Here is a 16,011-nt window from a genome sequence, read left to right on the forward strand (position 1 = left end):
AGTGCAACTTTAAAGATCCTGTATTACACGTTGTTTTAAGGAACTCAAATTGTTTTAGGGAAGTATTAAAGGTATATATGCATTATTTTGCTTCCTAAAAAGGTTGCACGATTTAAGTTTGCCTGATGGACTTTATTTATTTATTTTATTTATTTATTTATTGCATGCTTCAGGGTTTCCATGAAATATCAGGGGTTTTTAAAATTGTGTTTTCCAGATCTGAATCTTATGTATTTCTTTTTATAGTGATTACCCGTTTTAGTTTAGCTTGCGGTTTTAGAATATCTTTTGTTAATGCACGCAGAATTATATGTGTTGAAATAATTTTCTTCAGAAATACGAATGACTGAAACGTGGAATTTCATTGGTCAGAGGTGTGGGAACCCGGGTTGTCTTGAATTTTAATCACAGTGTTGGACTTTTCTTTCATTAAAGCGTCATTGTGCAATAGTGTGTTTCTCTGCAGAGTTGATGTGATGACTAATCACTTAAATCGATCGGAATGCTGCTCCCCCCTCTCAGGTGTTATAACAGGCCGCGCATGCGCACTGTCAGCCGCCCAGGTGTAATGAGTGATGCACAGCGCCTGTGATCTGAGCATTCACTGCTTCACGGTGGGGACTGAACAGAGACCAAAGCAGATGTCGTTACTGGAGAGGCTAGATTGGCGGGTAGGTTTTTCAATTCAATTATTATTATTTTTCTTTATTGATCTCATATAGATATAACATACTACATCACTTTGACATAAATCCACAGTTGTTCCATACGCACTGGCCTATATCTGTGCAAAGGTTTTAATCTTCAGGGTTTATCATATTTTCCAATTAACATTTGTTTTAATCTCAGAATTTTATTTATTTATTTATTTTTATTAATGCATTAAAAATAGTAAATATTAACGTTTCAACATTTCAAGTTTCACCATTGCTTCTTCAGCCTAAAATCAGCCCAATAATCTTTTTTTGTTTGTTTTTTTGCAGAAAGTCCGACAATTGTAAAATAATATAAATAGTAATCACAGTTATATTAATAATGCTGATAAATATAATATAATAACAGTCTAATAAATGCAAAGTTTATTTACCTGCTTGTCCGTGTTATTATTAGTGGCAAAAATATTTTAGCCTATTTTTAAAATGTAGGTATTTAAATTTGATAACTAAGTTTCATCATATTGAATTGTGTAATGTTTAACCAAATTTAATTAACAAAACGTAAAATATTTAGTTTTTTTATTTGATTAAAGATTACTCAAATTGACTGAATTTTGTTCTGAAATTGAAATGTGTAAAGCTTATTTTTATTTATTTATTTGTGTGTGTGTGTGTGTGTGTGTGTGTGTGTGTGTGTGTGTGTATGTGTGTGTGTGTGTGTGTGTGTGAGGCAGAAAATATAAATTCTTATCACTAACACTGCATTACATTTATTCATTTTGCATAAATATTTCTCTAAAGCGGCTTACGAGAAAGAAAGTTTATTTATTTTTATTTTTATTTATTTATTTTTTATTTTTTGTCATTTAGTTTATAACAAATGAAAGACTCTCGTTATTTGCAGGGCGAAATATTGTAGTTTTGGAAACACCATCACAATGTGTTAAGTAGATAGCTAATTGTGCACAGTGGTTTTATACAGCGCTTTCCACAAAACAAAGGCTATTATTTCAATGCATGTAGTCTATTTCAACCTTTATGAACAACTTTTTTTTTTCTTTCAATTATTTATTTCTCAGATGAGGATATTTGACATAAAATAGGCCTGCATGAAATAAAATATACTTTGAATACGACTTACTTTAAATTGATCATTCATAGTGATGATTTAGAAAGCAATTCGTATCACAGTGAGTGATTCAATTCAGCACCAACAAAACAAAATGAGCATTTCAACATAGGCCGACTATTTAGATATTGCGCTGCATTGTATTAAGTCATAAAGTGAATGCTTTCTTGCGATGCCACCAGGTTACACACATTAAGTAGATGTTTCTCTACGCAAAATGTCTCTTGCTGTTGTTGATGCAGGATCACAAATATCTGGCAGCAGCTTCATCAAAAGCGGTCATTAAGATTAGAGGTGAATCCCACCAGCTTCTGCGGTTTAGTGAGAACACGGGCGTTTAATCTCCCTGTACTTACACACCGTTTGTAAGGATGCAACAAAAGCGGCGTCCTTTATCGCAGTCAAGCTCGAGCTGAGACTGTAAATAACCGCAGGCGCTTTTGCCCCGGGATTATATTTAATTCACCTGCATTAAAGGAATTAACAGACAGGTGACTGTGTTGGTGTGACCTGTGGATTATCGCCAAATTACTTTTTCTTTTTTCTAATCTTTCTTCCTTTCCATGCAAAAGATTTGTCTTTTATAAAATGTAGCTTATTTTGTTTTGCATGATTGGCATTATATGCAATTTAGCCTATTGTTATTATTACTATATTCGATATTTTTCGTCAAAAAAGTAAAAAATAAAAAAATAGCCAAGCAAATAATAAAATAAATAAATAAATAAGCTGGGAAAATGTACAGTGTTGCCCAAAAGTATAAGACTTCTTTAGTTAAAATGGTTCTATTTTGCATTTTTTTCCGACACACACACACACACACACACACACACACACAAAAAATCTGAAATACAAAGTCTTATGAAGCAAAATTGTTAATTACAACAATCTGTGTAAAAATTTGCAGTGAAACCTTAACGTGTATTTTAATGTCTTTTTCTCTTCTTTTTAATGAATGCTGTATTATATGTAGGCTACTATAATCCCCTTTTTTTATTTTATTTATTTTATTATTATTATTATTTTTTTTTTAATGTTTTTTTTTTTTTTTTTTTTTGCTCTTATGACAGCAACCTGATGATCATGTTATCCAGCATGATTTGAGAATTTTCCAAAGAGCATCTTGTGTGATTCAATAGAAGCAAAGAAATCTGACCGTCTGTAAAAAGATTTAACATAGTCATGGTCATAATCGCTTTTATTTGATTACTGACCTATAGACATCTTAATCTATTAAATCTATCATAATTTCAATTCTAACTAAAAAACTTTCTATTTTGTATAGCCTAATAATAATAATAATAATAATTACTATTATTATTGTTATTATGTCTACAACAGTTTAAGAGATTTTTTTGGCCAAACGCATCGAAACTTTTCGTCCAAGATTACTGTACCCTCTGAACAGACGGACAGCTCTGCGATTGGTCCGTCGTTCTGACAGTGACCAATCAGCAGCAAGCAATGCTTGGCTCCGCCCACTGCTGGCTCCTGCAAATATAATAGCGAGACTTGTGCAGAATGTCAGCGAGTGGAGGACTGAGCAACACATCTGTCCGTCAGAGGGAGTCGAGTATCGGCACTTCTGAAACGCGGGACGCCTCGAATCAGTTTGTGTTGAGAGCTGCACGAGTTCGCCTCGTTTTGATGTTTGACGTCCACTTATCAAACATCGGATTAAATGCTCTTCTGGATAACTTTCGAGAACATATAGAAAATTCTAGACAAGAACCCATCTCAGCAGCTCCACAGGTCCACAATTTGCGCTTGTGAAAGGAAAAATGTTGTGGAAATTAGCAGATAACGTGAAATATGAAGATGACTGCGAGGTAAGAGGGAGAACCCGATGAGATAAAGCACTTTTTATGTCCAAAAAAAAAAAAAAAAAATGGTTTTACTAAGTTTGGTATTTTATCAGAGAGGCGAGTGTATTTTAATTGTTTATAAAATTTATAAAATAAATCTCTCTCTCTCTCTCTCTCTCTCTCTCTCTCTCTCTCTTAAGCGTTTCTTTTCTTTCTTTTTTTAATTTTTTTATATATATTTTTTTTATAATAGATGACATTTTGAAATTCAAACTTGTGCTGAAAAACAACACTAGACTATTTGTGACAACCAAGCAGCACTTAGTTTAAAAATAAATAAATGAAAAATAAATTTTGAGATGTATTAAAAAGTTACTTCATTAGTTAATAATAATAGTTGAAGTCGCTACTTATAAGCACAATAATTGTAAAATTATTAAAACATGATTATGACGAGGATAGGCCTTATAATATAAGTGCTAGGCCTGATAACATTTATTTTAAAAAATCAGTGGCATTAATTGGCATATTTTATATGGCATTAATTCCATATACCACTTTTCTCTTCCTCGGGCACAACATTATTCCATAACAGCAACATGAGTGATTGTTTTCGAGTATCAGTTTTCAATGTAAAAGTGAATATGAGTAAAACTCCCAAGATGAAACATTTGGTCTCTATTTACCTGTATAGAATCGGGCCTTCATTTTTGCCAGACACAAGTGCTGCACACCATATCAGAAGAGGAGGGTTTCTATTAAAATAATAGTGCTTTATTGCAAAATAGCTGCTTTTCATGTATATTAAAAAGAGAAAAAAGTACACCATAAAAGCTTTTTTCAGGTACCCTAAAAATGTGCGTCATGTGGAAAATCTAAATCACAACTAGTTTGATTCAAATCAAAAATGTTATTTAAATGTAAATCAACCTGAGTATATTAGGTTGCACTATTGAAAGTAACTGTTAAGGTAACAATCGCATCTTTTCACTTTTTATAATGTACAAAAGAAAGGTGTTATTTATTACAAGGCATTTGAGCCTGTATATAAGGTTGCATGTTAAAATATATGCTGCATATATATGCTAATTATATATTTTAATATGCAAAGACTACAGTTCTGTCTTTGCATGGAAAATCCCATTTATTTCAGGAATTGTATTTACAGGAATTTGTGAATTGTGATTGTCAAATTGCCTGTATCCATGGCAATTGTCAAGGCTAATAACTTTCAGAATAAGACTGTTATTCTAAACAAAAACTGAACAGAAACTTGAAATGGAAGATTATGTTTCCTGGATTTCCAAAATGTATGCTTTCCCTTTGAAGCACTACAAATATATGCATTTGCATGTATGTTTTTGGCAAGATGTACTTCACTTTTATCCAAAGTGACTTAAAAGTATGTGAAATTAAAGCATTTCAATAAACTCATTTGTACTGATTTGTAAGGGTTAATTTTGGGTCGTTTAATGTGATGTTCTCTCTATTTCAGCAGGAAAGACATGACGTTAGCAGTAATGGAAGCTCCAGGTTACCACACATTCCCGCGGTGAGCCAGCACCTTTACAGCCCGCCACCGTCACTCTCGCATTCTGCCAGCTCGGACTTCCAACCACCGTACTTCCCTCCCCCTTACCAGCCCCTATCATACGCTCAATCCAGTGACCCGTACTCTCACCTGGGTGACCCGTTTAATATCAACTCAATACACCAATCTACAGCATCTAACCAGCAGCAGTCATGGCCCGGACGGCAAGGACAAGAAGCAATTGGGACCCACGGCCGCAGTGGACTCGCCAGCCCAATTCTGGGCCTGGAAGGGGGCTCGTCTGGGATGCGTCGGGACGGCTTTAGGAGACCAGAGCTACTGCCACCGCACATGCACGGCATTGATTCGCTAGGCGATCACATTGGATTGCACGAGTTAGGCCACGGATTGGACGACGTTCAGGTGAGTTCATGTGATATGTGTTTAAATGGTTATTGAATATTAATGTGTTTGGGAATAAGTGGATAGTAATGCATCTGCAATTTGTTTCTTGCAGCACGAAGGTGATCACAGTATTGTAATTCCTGATCATACTGTCATCAAAAAAGGTTGGTTGAATTTTTACTTTCTAAAATATTATGTGATTTCACAAAATATAATTTCTGTATCTCACAAAGGCAAATACGTCTGTCAAGATCAATCATAAAAAGTTATATTTAATGGGGCAGTTGATTCATAATATGTTCATTGACTTTTTATCAACAAGATTTTAGGTTGATATTTATACCAGTATACTAGAGGAAGTGTATATCTTGGGTCTTGTAGCTGGTCACCATTTTTAATCACCTTTTTTGCCTTCACTAGTTCATTTTAAATGGTCTTTCAGTTTTGTCTTGCAGAAAATATTCCATGTTGCTTTCAATTATTTTGAAGTACTAAATGGTGCATGCATATAATTATAAAATGTTGTTTACAATAGATTAAGATGGAGTGTAGCATATCACACCGCAGGTCAACTATCCCTCTATAATTCTGTGAAGTGTGATTAAACAAAATAATATTATGACATAAAAATCAGTGAATAATAATGATAATGATACACAAAAAGTGATTTCAACTTGTCCCTCATTTAAATACAAATAAATAAATAAAGCTAAATTCTGTTACAGTGAGGCACTTACAATGGAACTGAATGGGGCCAATCAGGAAACATTGTAATACTCACTTTTGTAACATTATAGCCACAAAACGTGAACAATATGCATGTTAACATGATTTTAGTTGGATGAAATCGTTTACTAACTTTTACTTGGTAAAGTTACTTCCATTTTTTCAACTTTGTTGCCATGCTGACATAATGGCACAACCCTGTAATCCCGGTAAACGATGATTTAAAAAACTGCACAGCTCAAATAATACAAGAGTTTTAACAGAAGAATTAATGTAAGTGCTTTTATAAAATTATAAGCTTCACATTTCAGCCTTTAAACCCTCTAAAAATTGGCCCCATTGACTTCCATTGTAACTGCCTCACTGTAACCTTTATTTTTTCTTTTTTTAAAGAAAAGGAGGGATGAGTCTAAATAAATTTTTGTGGCGATCAATTTTATGCCACAAATGCTGCCGATGAGCCTAACTTGCATTCAACCCGGAATATTATTTAATGCACTTTTTTGCAAATACTCAAGTATAGGTAGTTTAAATTCCATGCATAGGCATAGATCACTTTTTGTCACTTATGTGACCCCGATCCTGATACTTAAAATGTGTTAAAGAGTAAAAACATACACCTTCATTGTCAAAGGAGATTTATGTGGAAAAACGAAGTCAGGCTCGGAACTTTGGCTTGGCTTTTCCCGAAACAACAGTTTAGATTGAGTTGGGGTGGTACTGGTTCATACATACAGCACTAATCCTTTAGGTCATGTGGTCCATTTAACTAATCTAGCATTGATACACTGAGCGTTATGCCAATCTTTCAACATGAATGGAAAGCCAAAGGAAGGAATTCTCTTTCCAAAATGGAAGACTAGCCAATGTTGTGGAAGTTGGGCAATCTTTAAAATGGTGTGTTTGCTCAGAGAGACGATGCCTAGCATTGCTTTTTTTTAATGCGTTGGCCTTTTGAAATATCATTGAGCGTTGTCATCACGCTGTTCTTCCCCAATACACACACAGAGAGAAAGATGAAGAAACAAGAATCAACTGTTTTTGGGGTGTGGCGGATTTTAAACATGCATGGGTACTTTGTTCAGTCATATGTTTTGACATGAAATCTTTTTGAATAAGCTAAACCCAGAGACAGTTTTGTAAGTCTGTTTGTTTTGTGAACCCACTAGTTGCTGAAGTGAATGGCATATACTAATGCTTCTCAACTGGTTTTACTTTTACATTGGGCATCAAAGTGGCGACCCAACACAGTATATTAGTAACAAACAATTTCGTGATATTCTTTCTGTCTTGCATAGTTCGGTTCATGGTTTTCGGGGATGAGGACATATCACGTAAACTGTACACATTGGCATATGTCTCATTTGGCTTGCTTTTACATAGTGACTGATGAATTTGCATAAAAATACCATAAAATAGGACGCACACCATTGATGTCAACAACAAAAGATATGGGAAGTGTATTTATTTTGCAGTCCTAACTATGCATGATTATATGGTCATTTGCATTTTATTATTTGCAATTAGCATTGTTTTTTTGCTGTTGTCTGCAAGCCTAACAAAGATGGGTTGTGACCCACCAGTTAAAAGAAGTACTGGTGTACACCAAAAGCATAAGACATTAACTTTGAGTTGTAGTTTTGTAGGACATTGTAATGCCGAAATGAGGTAACGTAAAGATAGTAAATGTGTGTTAAGCATACCTGCAAAGCAGTTAAATGGCACAAAAATGAGAAGAATGTACCAAGCTAAGGAGTGTCTGAAGTATATGAAAACATACATTGCATGCAAGCACGCTGTCGAAGAGTGCAGTAAGATCTTTTACATGAGCAATTGCAAAATGGTTCGCAGCTAAGCCTTCCAAGACAAAAAAATTCTATTTCAGATGATATATTTTTTGCCATTTTTTGAAGTATAATTAGATGCGTTCCCGTGGAGCATGTGACAGCTGATTGACAGATTCTGCCATGCTTTTTAGTCAGTCAGTAATTTAGATGTTCTTTTGAGTCACAAGTGTGCTTTGCTGAATTAACGTTTAAGTCAGTATTTATGTAGACATGATTATAGCATGGATGACTGCGTTGCAGTGTGGTGTGCCATTTTGGTTTTTATCAAAATTTATGTCACATGTTTGGCTCCCATTTATTCCATACATATATATATATTTTTAAAGTATTTCCATTTATGCCATCTCAGCTCTTTGTAAAATGATAGATAATTTTCACTATTTTTGTAAACAAGCTACAAACACTGATCAAAAACTTCTATTCCCTTTAAAGGTGAAGTGTGTAAAAATAATGGTTTTAAACAGGTTTCACGAACACTCCCCCCCCCCCCCGCCCCCCCCGTCTACCATTGGTCATATGGACAGATAGTCTCGTCCCAAACTCACATCATTGGTTTTGTTGGTTGGTCAGGATGCTGCAATGCATCAAAAGCATTGTGTCTATTTTTATTTCTCCAAAAGAATTTTAAGAGAAACATCTGGGACAAAGTTGATACCTAAATGAAACATGAAAGCAATTACATTTTACTCAATCCTGTTTATTTTTTGGAGTTTTTCTGTTGACCACCCAACTATGCCTCACATTTACAGTGTCCCTGCCGAAGGGAAATGCATTTGGAATTCCCTTCCAGAAGGAGCCTCTTCTGGGAATGGTGTCGAACCCCACAGAGGTGTTCTGTTCAGTGCCGGGTCGTCTCTCTCTTCTGAGTTCCACTTCAAAGTACAAAGTGACGGTAGCAGAAGTCCAGAGACGCTTGTCTCCACCGGAGTGTTTAAACGCCTCCCTGCTTGGTGGGGTATTACGCAGGTGAGCAGCTATCATAGTACATATATTAACACTTAGATGTCCAGAAATACTGCAGTATAAACGCTGTGATATATTTAGATGTATCGCATGAAACCTGTCAATCCTTTTGCAGTTTAGAGTATTTCTAGATTATTGTAGTATTTGTTGTAGTGCCTTTTATCAACCTAGTCTCATAGAATGAATGTTATTTTAACTTATATCAGGGGTCTTGTATCACCCTGAAGGTTTTATGTTACACAGCTACTAATGTAATTAATAAATGCATGGACATACAGTATAATTTTGATTTGCGTTGAAATTATGTAATTTGTGTTGGTGTTTATTTTATTTTATTTTGTTTGTCTGACTGCTCATTATTCAGCCTATTGCAAGATTACTTGCCAAATAAACAAATAAATGGACATGAAACATTGATTTGAGTTGAACTTATTACCTTAGCTTACTTGTGGAGATTGCTCAGTGAGCCGAGAAGCAGGAAAGACAGCTCTCAGAACCCGGATGAGCGGTCTGATAAAACGACACATTTTAACGCTTGTATTACAGACTCACCTACATTTACACACTTATTCCAATGTGATTATCTTCTGCGGTAGCTCACCTGATAGAGTGTTGGACTCGGAAGTACATGGTTCGAGAACAGTCAAGCATGCAAGCTGACATGTAAGACAAGAGTTTCATAGAAGCGACATGAAATGATGTGGTTGCTTCAGAAAATGTGCTTTTCATTGCTCATTTTGTTTTTGGACATTATCAGTTTGGTTTAGGGTAAGGATGTCTATTTTGTTCACCTCTCATTTGATTTTAGGGCACTATTGGTTAGGTTTAGTTTAAAGTTTTATGTTAGGGAGGTATGTTTTACTCAGTAAAACCTCCATCTAATATTCACCTTAAAACCTCGTCTAATTTTGACACTATTTCACTCGCTTTTGGCGCCCCCCGCTGGAAATTTCTCTGGGAAACTGCATCCAAACGTGTAATAAGGCACATAATTTTGTTTTGCAAAAATTTTGCCAGTCACATAATGTTCATGAGACCATGCTTTTTTAAATAAAGAAAAATCAATATATTGTATTTAAAAATACTGTGTTATAGGATCTAATGAGAATCAAACAATAAAAAATAAAAAAAACTCAAACTCAGATTACTCATGCCTCCTGCTAACAGTTCCTCACCCCACAAGTAAAGGCTGATGTGAGTCCACAGCTCTAGTCATGCATATAACGAAGACGGAAACAGCAAGTGGGGATTTTGTCTGCGTGTGTATGCATGTTTGTTTCATTGCATTTTAAACACTTGAGCTGTGACATCATTGTGCTTCATGCGCCTGTGTTTCTTGTGAATGTTTATCCAAGGACTCTTTACATATTTGCTCCAAAGTCATATAACACAAACAAAAGAAATACAATGTGCTTTACCTGAAATAACTGAGCTAATGCTAAGCTCCACCCCCCTTAGTTATTGTACTGTTGCTTGCTCATAAAAGTGCAATAGAATGCTCCATAGAAATGAAATGGGGATTTCCATTTAAAATTGAGTTAAATGTGATTAAAGTGGTAAAAATCACTTTAATGTTATTCTTAAATGGGATGGAATGTGTGATATTGCAAAGCGTTTTATCTGCCATTTTTCTTGTAAGAAACTGGTAAATGATGGTGAAACTGATTAAAAACTGTGGAAAAAGTGCATCAGAATTGCTTATAACAACATGAATCATGAACTTCATTATGTTTATTTTATTATGAAGGGCAAAGTCGAAGAACGGTGGACGATCGCTGAGGGAAAAACTGGATAAAATTGGACTAAACCTGCCGGCGGGTCGCAGAAAGGCTGCTAACGTCACCTTACTAACAGCCCTGGTTGAAGGTAAGCACTTTAATGTCAGTCGATTGTTACATCACTGTTCCTGTAAATCCAGCCACATGTCAGAGTTTTAGCATGCTAAATGCTAACAACATAAGCTTATTTCAATCAGCGTATCCAGTATCTGCTGACAGTTTCCTGTTTACAAATAAACATGATGATGTAACAATCCAGTCCAAACCAATTACCATACTTTTCCAACACATTTTTCCAATATGCAGCTAGCCTGTTATTTAATAGCTTTTTGTTTCTGTCTGAAGTGCCAGACAGGAAACAAGTGCCTAAATTCCAGCAGAACTTCCATAGAGGAACTATTGATAATGCTATACAAAGCCAAATATAGACTTAGCGTCAAGACTTAAAGTTCACTCTTGATGATACCTAACAGCTACAAAAATATGATGCCATTGGAATTTGAAAGGGAAGGAATTCAGAGTTAGGAGACAGTTGTGAATTAGGTTTTTGAAACCAACATGGATCACAAAACCACTGCTAGGGAAAACCAACATTTGTGCAACTGAACTTTTGCCTACAAACCTTATACGTTCTGTAGCTAATGAGATACAGCCCTTGTGATAACTTTCAACTACCCCCGGTCTCCTCTACAATAGTGTGCATATAAACATACAGTGTACATGTAAGCAATCTTTACATTTCTTGACATTTAATTTCAGGTTTTACCTTTCCCATGAGTATAGTTAAGCGCTAAATCACTGAGATGCTACTGCAAAGATCATGAGTAAACTAGCACCAGAAGCGATGAATAGTAATTTTAGCGCTCTCTCTTAATGTCACTATTCTCGCCATTAATGTGCTCATGGGTTGGAAGCAGGGACATGACTAGAAGGCTGTGTTATTTACAGACCTTCAAAGCTGAATTAGAGCTTGTTATCACATGCTAGCCAAGAGGAGAGACTGACCTTAAAGATGACGACTGTGAATAATGTGCTAGTCTATCAATAAGAGCCTGTTGGGTCTCAACGACCGTTAGATGCCTTCAGCAACAAGGCCTCATTAAGGACATGCAGTGTGACCATCCTTCTCCACAAGAGAGAATCTATTAATCTCAGTGGGCCTTTGCTTAGAGTGGAAATGATTGTCTTTGTGATGCTACTTTGAGTCAGTTCCAAACTAATGGAGTAGACATTGACTCATCTTGGTAGCTCGGTTATATGGTATGCGAGTCATCTGATTCACATCTGATTCTGTCTGCAGGTGAGGCCGTACACCTGGCAAGAGATTTTGGGTATGTCTGCGAGACTGAGTTTCCCGCAAAAGCCATCGCGGAGTACCTCGGTCGACCACACATGGAACGCAATGAGATCAACTCTCGTAAAACCATGCTCCTGGCAGCCAAGTGAGTTACCATCCATTTGTTCTTCCAATATAAAGTAAAACCAGATGCTTGAAGATTTAGGGAGCCTACACACTCGAATTCATTTATTTCAATGAGGATGGTGCGTCGGAAGGACGTAGTGGAAAAAGCAAGAGTTTGCAAAAGTGATTCTCTGTCATGCAGCCGTATGCAAGGTATGTCAGAGAGGCATGTCCAGTTGTGCTAATGGAAATCAAATTTGGTGTATTCTCATTTGAATTAAAACTGACACAGCTCTTTCCATAACCATCAAAATAAATCTCATACATTCTTGCATTCCATCAAACACTCTGTCAAAGCTTCCTCTAGTGTGTTGGTGCTCTTCACTGTAAAAATTAAAAGACACTCAAGGCACCATATGGAGTTCCTCAGCTGCCAAACTATTGGAACCGTCAGGGGATCCTCTAGACACTCAATAGAAGCCTCAAAAATCCTGTTTATGAACTCAAGGAACTTCATTATTTATTTCAAGAGCCTCAAAGGCTTTCCCTTTTGATTAGGTTACTGGAGAAACCATTCACAGTCCTTAAAGTACTTGCAAGAACTACGATTAAGTTTCTCAGAGAACTGAAAGGGTGTCTGGAGGACCTCTACAGGGTTCAGCTGGTGTGACAGCTGAGGAACCTCAAATGGTGCCTCGAGACTTATAATTTTTACAGTGTAGGTTTAGGGTGGCCAAACTCTATGGTAAAAATAATCCATCCTCTAGTTCTAGGATATCTCCACCTAATCAAGTGATAATTCTTCCCTGCAATAAAACAAAACATGCTTTTAAAATGTGAGTTTTTGCTCTAATGATATAGTCTAAATCTCTTAATGGCCATTTAATCTTTCAGGCAAATCTGTAAGGAGTTTACCGACTTGCTGACTCAGGATCGATCACCATTGGGAAACTCTCGGCCGGCTCCCATTCTCGAACCAGGGATCCAAAGCTGCCTGACTCACTTCAGTCTCATCACCCACGGTTTCGGCTCTCCAGCTATCTGTGCGGCAATGACCTCGCTGCAGAACTACCTCAACGAGGCGCTGAAGCAGGTGGATAAAATGTATGTGAGTTCGACCGGAGATTCCTCACAGACGTCTTCCGATGGCACCAACAAAGTAGACAAGATGGACAAACACAGAAAGTGAGACTTGTTGAGTCGAGGTTGAACTGGATTGGACCTTTCAAACATTTTAACCAGATCTGATTCCTTGTTATCTTAGTTGTCGATTCTGTTTCCGTTTTGCTTTATGAACATCAAGGTTAAGCTTAAACTTAAACTTGATGCCCTCTTTCCACGTCTTCCAGCACTTTCTCCTCCAAAAAGACGAATACACATTTCAATACTTAGCCTTCATGAGAGGCTTACGACGAAGTTCTTTATTGAGTGATTGCTGTGGGGCTGCAGCATGAGCAATGTTTCAGATGAGCTTCAGGAAGTTGGCTCTCTGAGGAGAACCGCAAAGAGGAAGTTGTTGAGTTTCCCAAAGTCACCATTTCAAGAGTTTATGTGGATTTTAATGATGTTTTTACTCACTACCGAATTGGGAGGAGGAAATCTCATTTCTCCGTGTCCTCCTCCTTGGTGCTGACCTCATATCGGACTTACCAGGGATGTGATTATGTTTGAGACATTATAAGTTGTTCTACGCTTGACTTCATTGGACTCAGTGTTATTGTTATTGTTTGTGGGAGAGTTGTTGAGTGCGTGTTTTGTGTGCATGGATGTATGATTACCATTTTACACAACCTTAACCCATTTGGATCAAGTAGATCAGTGACGCATCCAGGAAATGTCATTTAGTTTAGCGTTTCCTTCGAGTTTGGCCTAAAAAGTTCAGAAATGATATCAATTAAGAAGTGTTGTTACAATGATTAAGTTAATGTGGTCATATAAAATATCATATGATTGGGTTTGCGTGCATGTGCATTTTTGTATGAGAGTACAACCCTGTTTGTGTGTATCGTCTTTCCATGCATTTAAGTCAGACTAGAAGTTAGGCTAAATATTCCAATCGTCTTTCCACAAATGTAAATATTTTCTAATTTATGTTGTAATTTAATGGGATTTGTAAATATCGGTGCAACTATGGTGTCTGGTTTAACTTTTTAAAAAGATGTGTTATGCTTTTATAAAGGGGTTCGTTTTTATCACTTAGTGGTTAGGCTATGGGAATGATTTTCTATATAGATACAGTATGTGTAATATTGGTTTGAAGCTGTAGGAGAAGAAAGAAATAAAAACACAACTCTCTTTATTTGCATCAGCCAAGACTCCCCATTTATGGCATTTATGAGTTGTACACTTCACTACACGCGTACCCTACTAATGAGGCATGTCGAACATGGCCAATTCATGTGTACAAAGATTTCTTTTCACAATAAATGACAGCAGTGCTCACTCTAAATCGTGGTCATCATTCATCAGTCATCAACAAAACAGCATGTCAACTGAAGGCTTTCCTTGGAAGCATTTAGTTGAACAAATTATCGAGGACCTACCAAACACCTGTCTTACCTGGATTACTCTTCGAATGTTTGTGTATGCCATTTGTTCGAAACAGACAGTTCACCTCTTTTATTTCGATGGATGCTTATCTCGCAAATTGGTGTGAAAGCACAACAGTAATGATGTGAAAAGTTTCTGCATCACTCTTTTCATATTTATATCATCTTCCAATGCATTCTCACTGTAGTTTTGAATTATGTGACAGGACTGTCAAGTAGAGATAAACAAAGAGGCGTGAGAAAATATTGACCCAACACTTTCTGCATTTAACATATCTTATTAGCGTAACGTTGTATTATTAATAATTAACTGTAAATTTAGCATGTACACTGGTAATCAAAAGTTTGGACAGGCTTGTTTTGAAGGCTTAAGCTTAAATATTTGAAAGTAGTTTTGGAAACAAATATAATTTGTGCCTATGTACTAATTTCTTAACAAAGCAAATAATTTTATAAAAAAAAAAAAAAAAAGGTTTTCGAAGCTGGAGAGGATACTGCAGGAAGACCAGCCAACAAGTGTCCAGAATACATGGGATCCCATTCAATAATACCGCCTAAAAAGCTGCTTTGAAGAAGCAGATGTGGTCACTACATAATTCTCGTACTTCCATTTGCCTTCATTATTCTTTTAATAGGTGCAAAATAGTAATAAGAAACTATAAGTAGGTGTATCCAAACGTTTGAATGGAACTGCACATCCTACTTGGTATAAACATTAAGATTCATCTGGCCAATACATCTTCACGGGTAAACAGACTCTCTGTATCGCATCTCCTTATCAAAACCATCCCCTATCTTCATTCGTTCTCACAGCAAACACATCCAGCTCCGGTGCTTGAGACGAAATCGCAGGTGTTAGCGTGCGTATGGAGTGACTGACTCATGCAACCGAACTGACACTAGAGCAAGTGTGAGCGTCTCCCTCAGAACCTGTTGAACCAGATGTGTCGCTTTGCAGCGCGTACACAGTTGACTATAACTGCCTCTACTTACTCGTATTCTTTACAGCATGGAACTGTAAGTTGAGACCAGCTTTGACAGGCTCGCTTTGATGGTTGACTGTGGTTGATTGTGGAGGAACTTCCTCCTGTACCTGAAAGGTGTTGATCGGTGTGAAACGCTGGCACAAACAGACACACACCAACACAAACAGTCTTTGAAAGGTCCCATGATGATGATGAGTATACATGGAAAGTCTATAAAACATTTGCGACAGAGCT

The 16,011-nt window shown here is 36.5% G+C and overlaps 1 protein-coding gene across 4 annotated transcripts; it reads left to right on the forward strand.

Moving 5' to 3' along the window:
• The first annotated feature begins 545 nt into the window (after nt 1-545).
• On the forward strand, nt 546-14,691 carry LOC127449576 (transcription factor AP-2 gamma-like). 4 transcript variants are annotated; one of them, XM_051713103.1, is made up of 7 exons: nt 546-671; nt 5,086-5,544; nt 5,639-5,690; nt 8,849-9,065; nt 10,810-10,928; nt 12,141-12,282; nt 13,137-14,691. In XM_051713103.1, exons 1-7 carry the CDS (start codon nt 576-578, stop codon nt 13,429-13,431), a joined length of 1,380 nt encoding a protein of 459 aa, XP_051569063.1. In that variant the 5' UTR covers nt 546-575; the 3' UTR covers nt 13,432-14,691. The 4 variants fall into 4 exon arrangements, with proteins under 4 accessions (XP_051569063.1, XP_051569066.1, XP_051569064.1 ...); XM_051713106.1 differs by having other exon boundaries at nt 613-671; nt 5,089-5,544; XM_051713104.1 differs by lacking the exon at nt 546-671 and adding an exon at nt 3,325-3,614.
• Nucleotides 14,692-16,011: the final 1,320 nt, after the last annotated feature.

The sequence above is a fragment of the Myxocyprinus asiaticus genome, chromosome 12 (assembly GCF_019703515.2).
Source record: "Myxocyprinus asiaticus isolate MX2 ecotype Aquarium Trade chromosome 12, UBuf_Myxa_2, whole genome shotgun sequence".
NCBI lineage: Eukaryota > Metazoa > Chordata > Actinopteri > Cypriniformes > Catostomidae > Myxocyprinus > Myxocyprinus asiaticus.

Coding starts and splice junctions, on each gene's coding strand:
- LOC127449576 (XM_051713103.1), top strand. CDS start 576: ATGCACAGCGCCTGTGATCTGAGCATTCACTGCTTCACGGTGGGGACT. Junction 5,545..5,638: donor ACGGATTGGACGACGTTCAG/GTGAGTTCATGT, acceptor TGTTTCTTGCAG/CACGAAGGTGATCACAGTAT. Junction 12,283..13,136: donor ACCATGCTCCTGGCAGCCAA/GTGAGTTACCAT, acceptor TTAATCTTTCAG/GCAAATCTGTAAGGAGTTTA.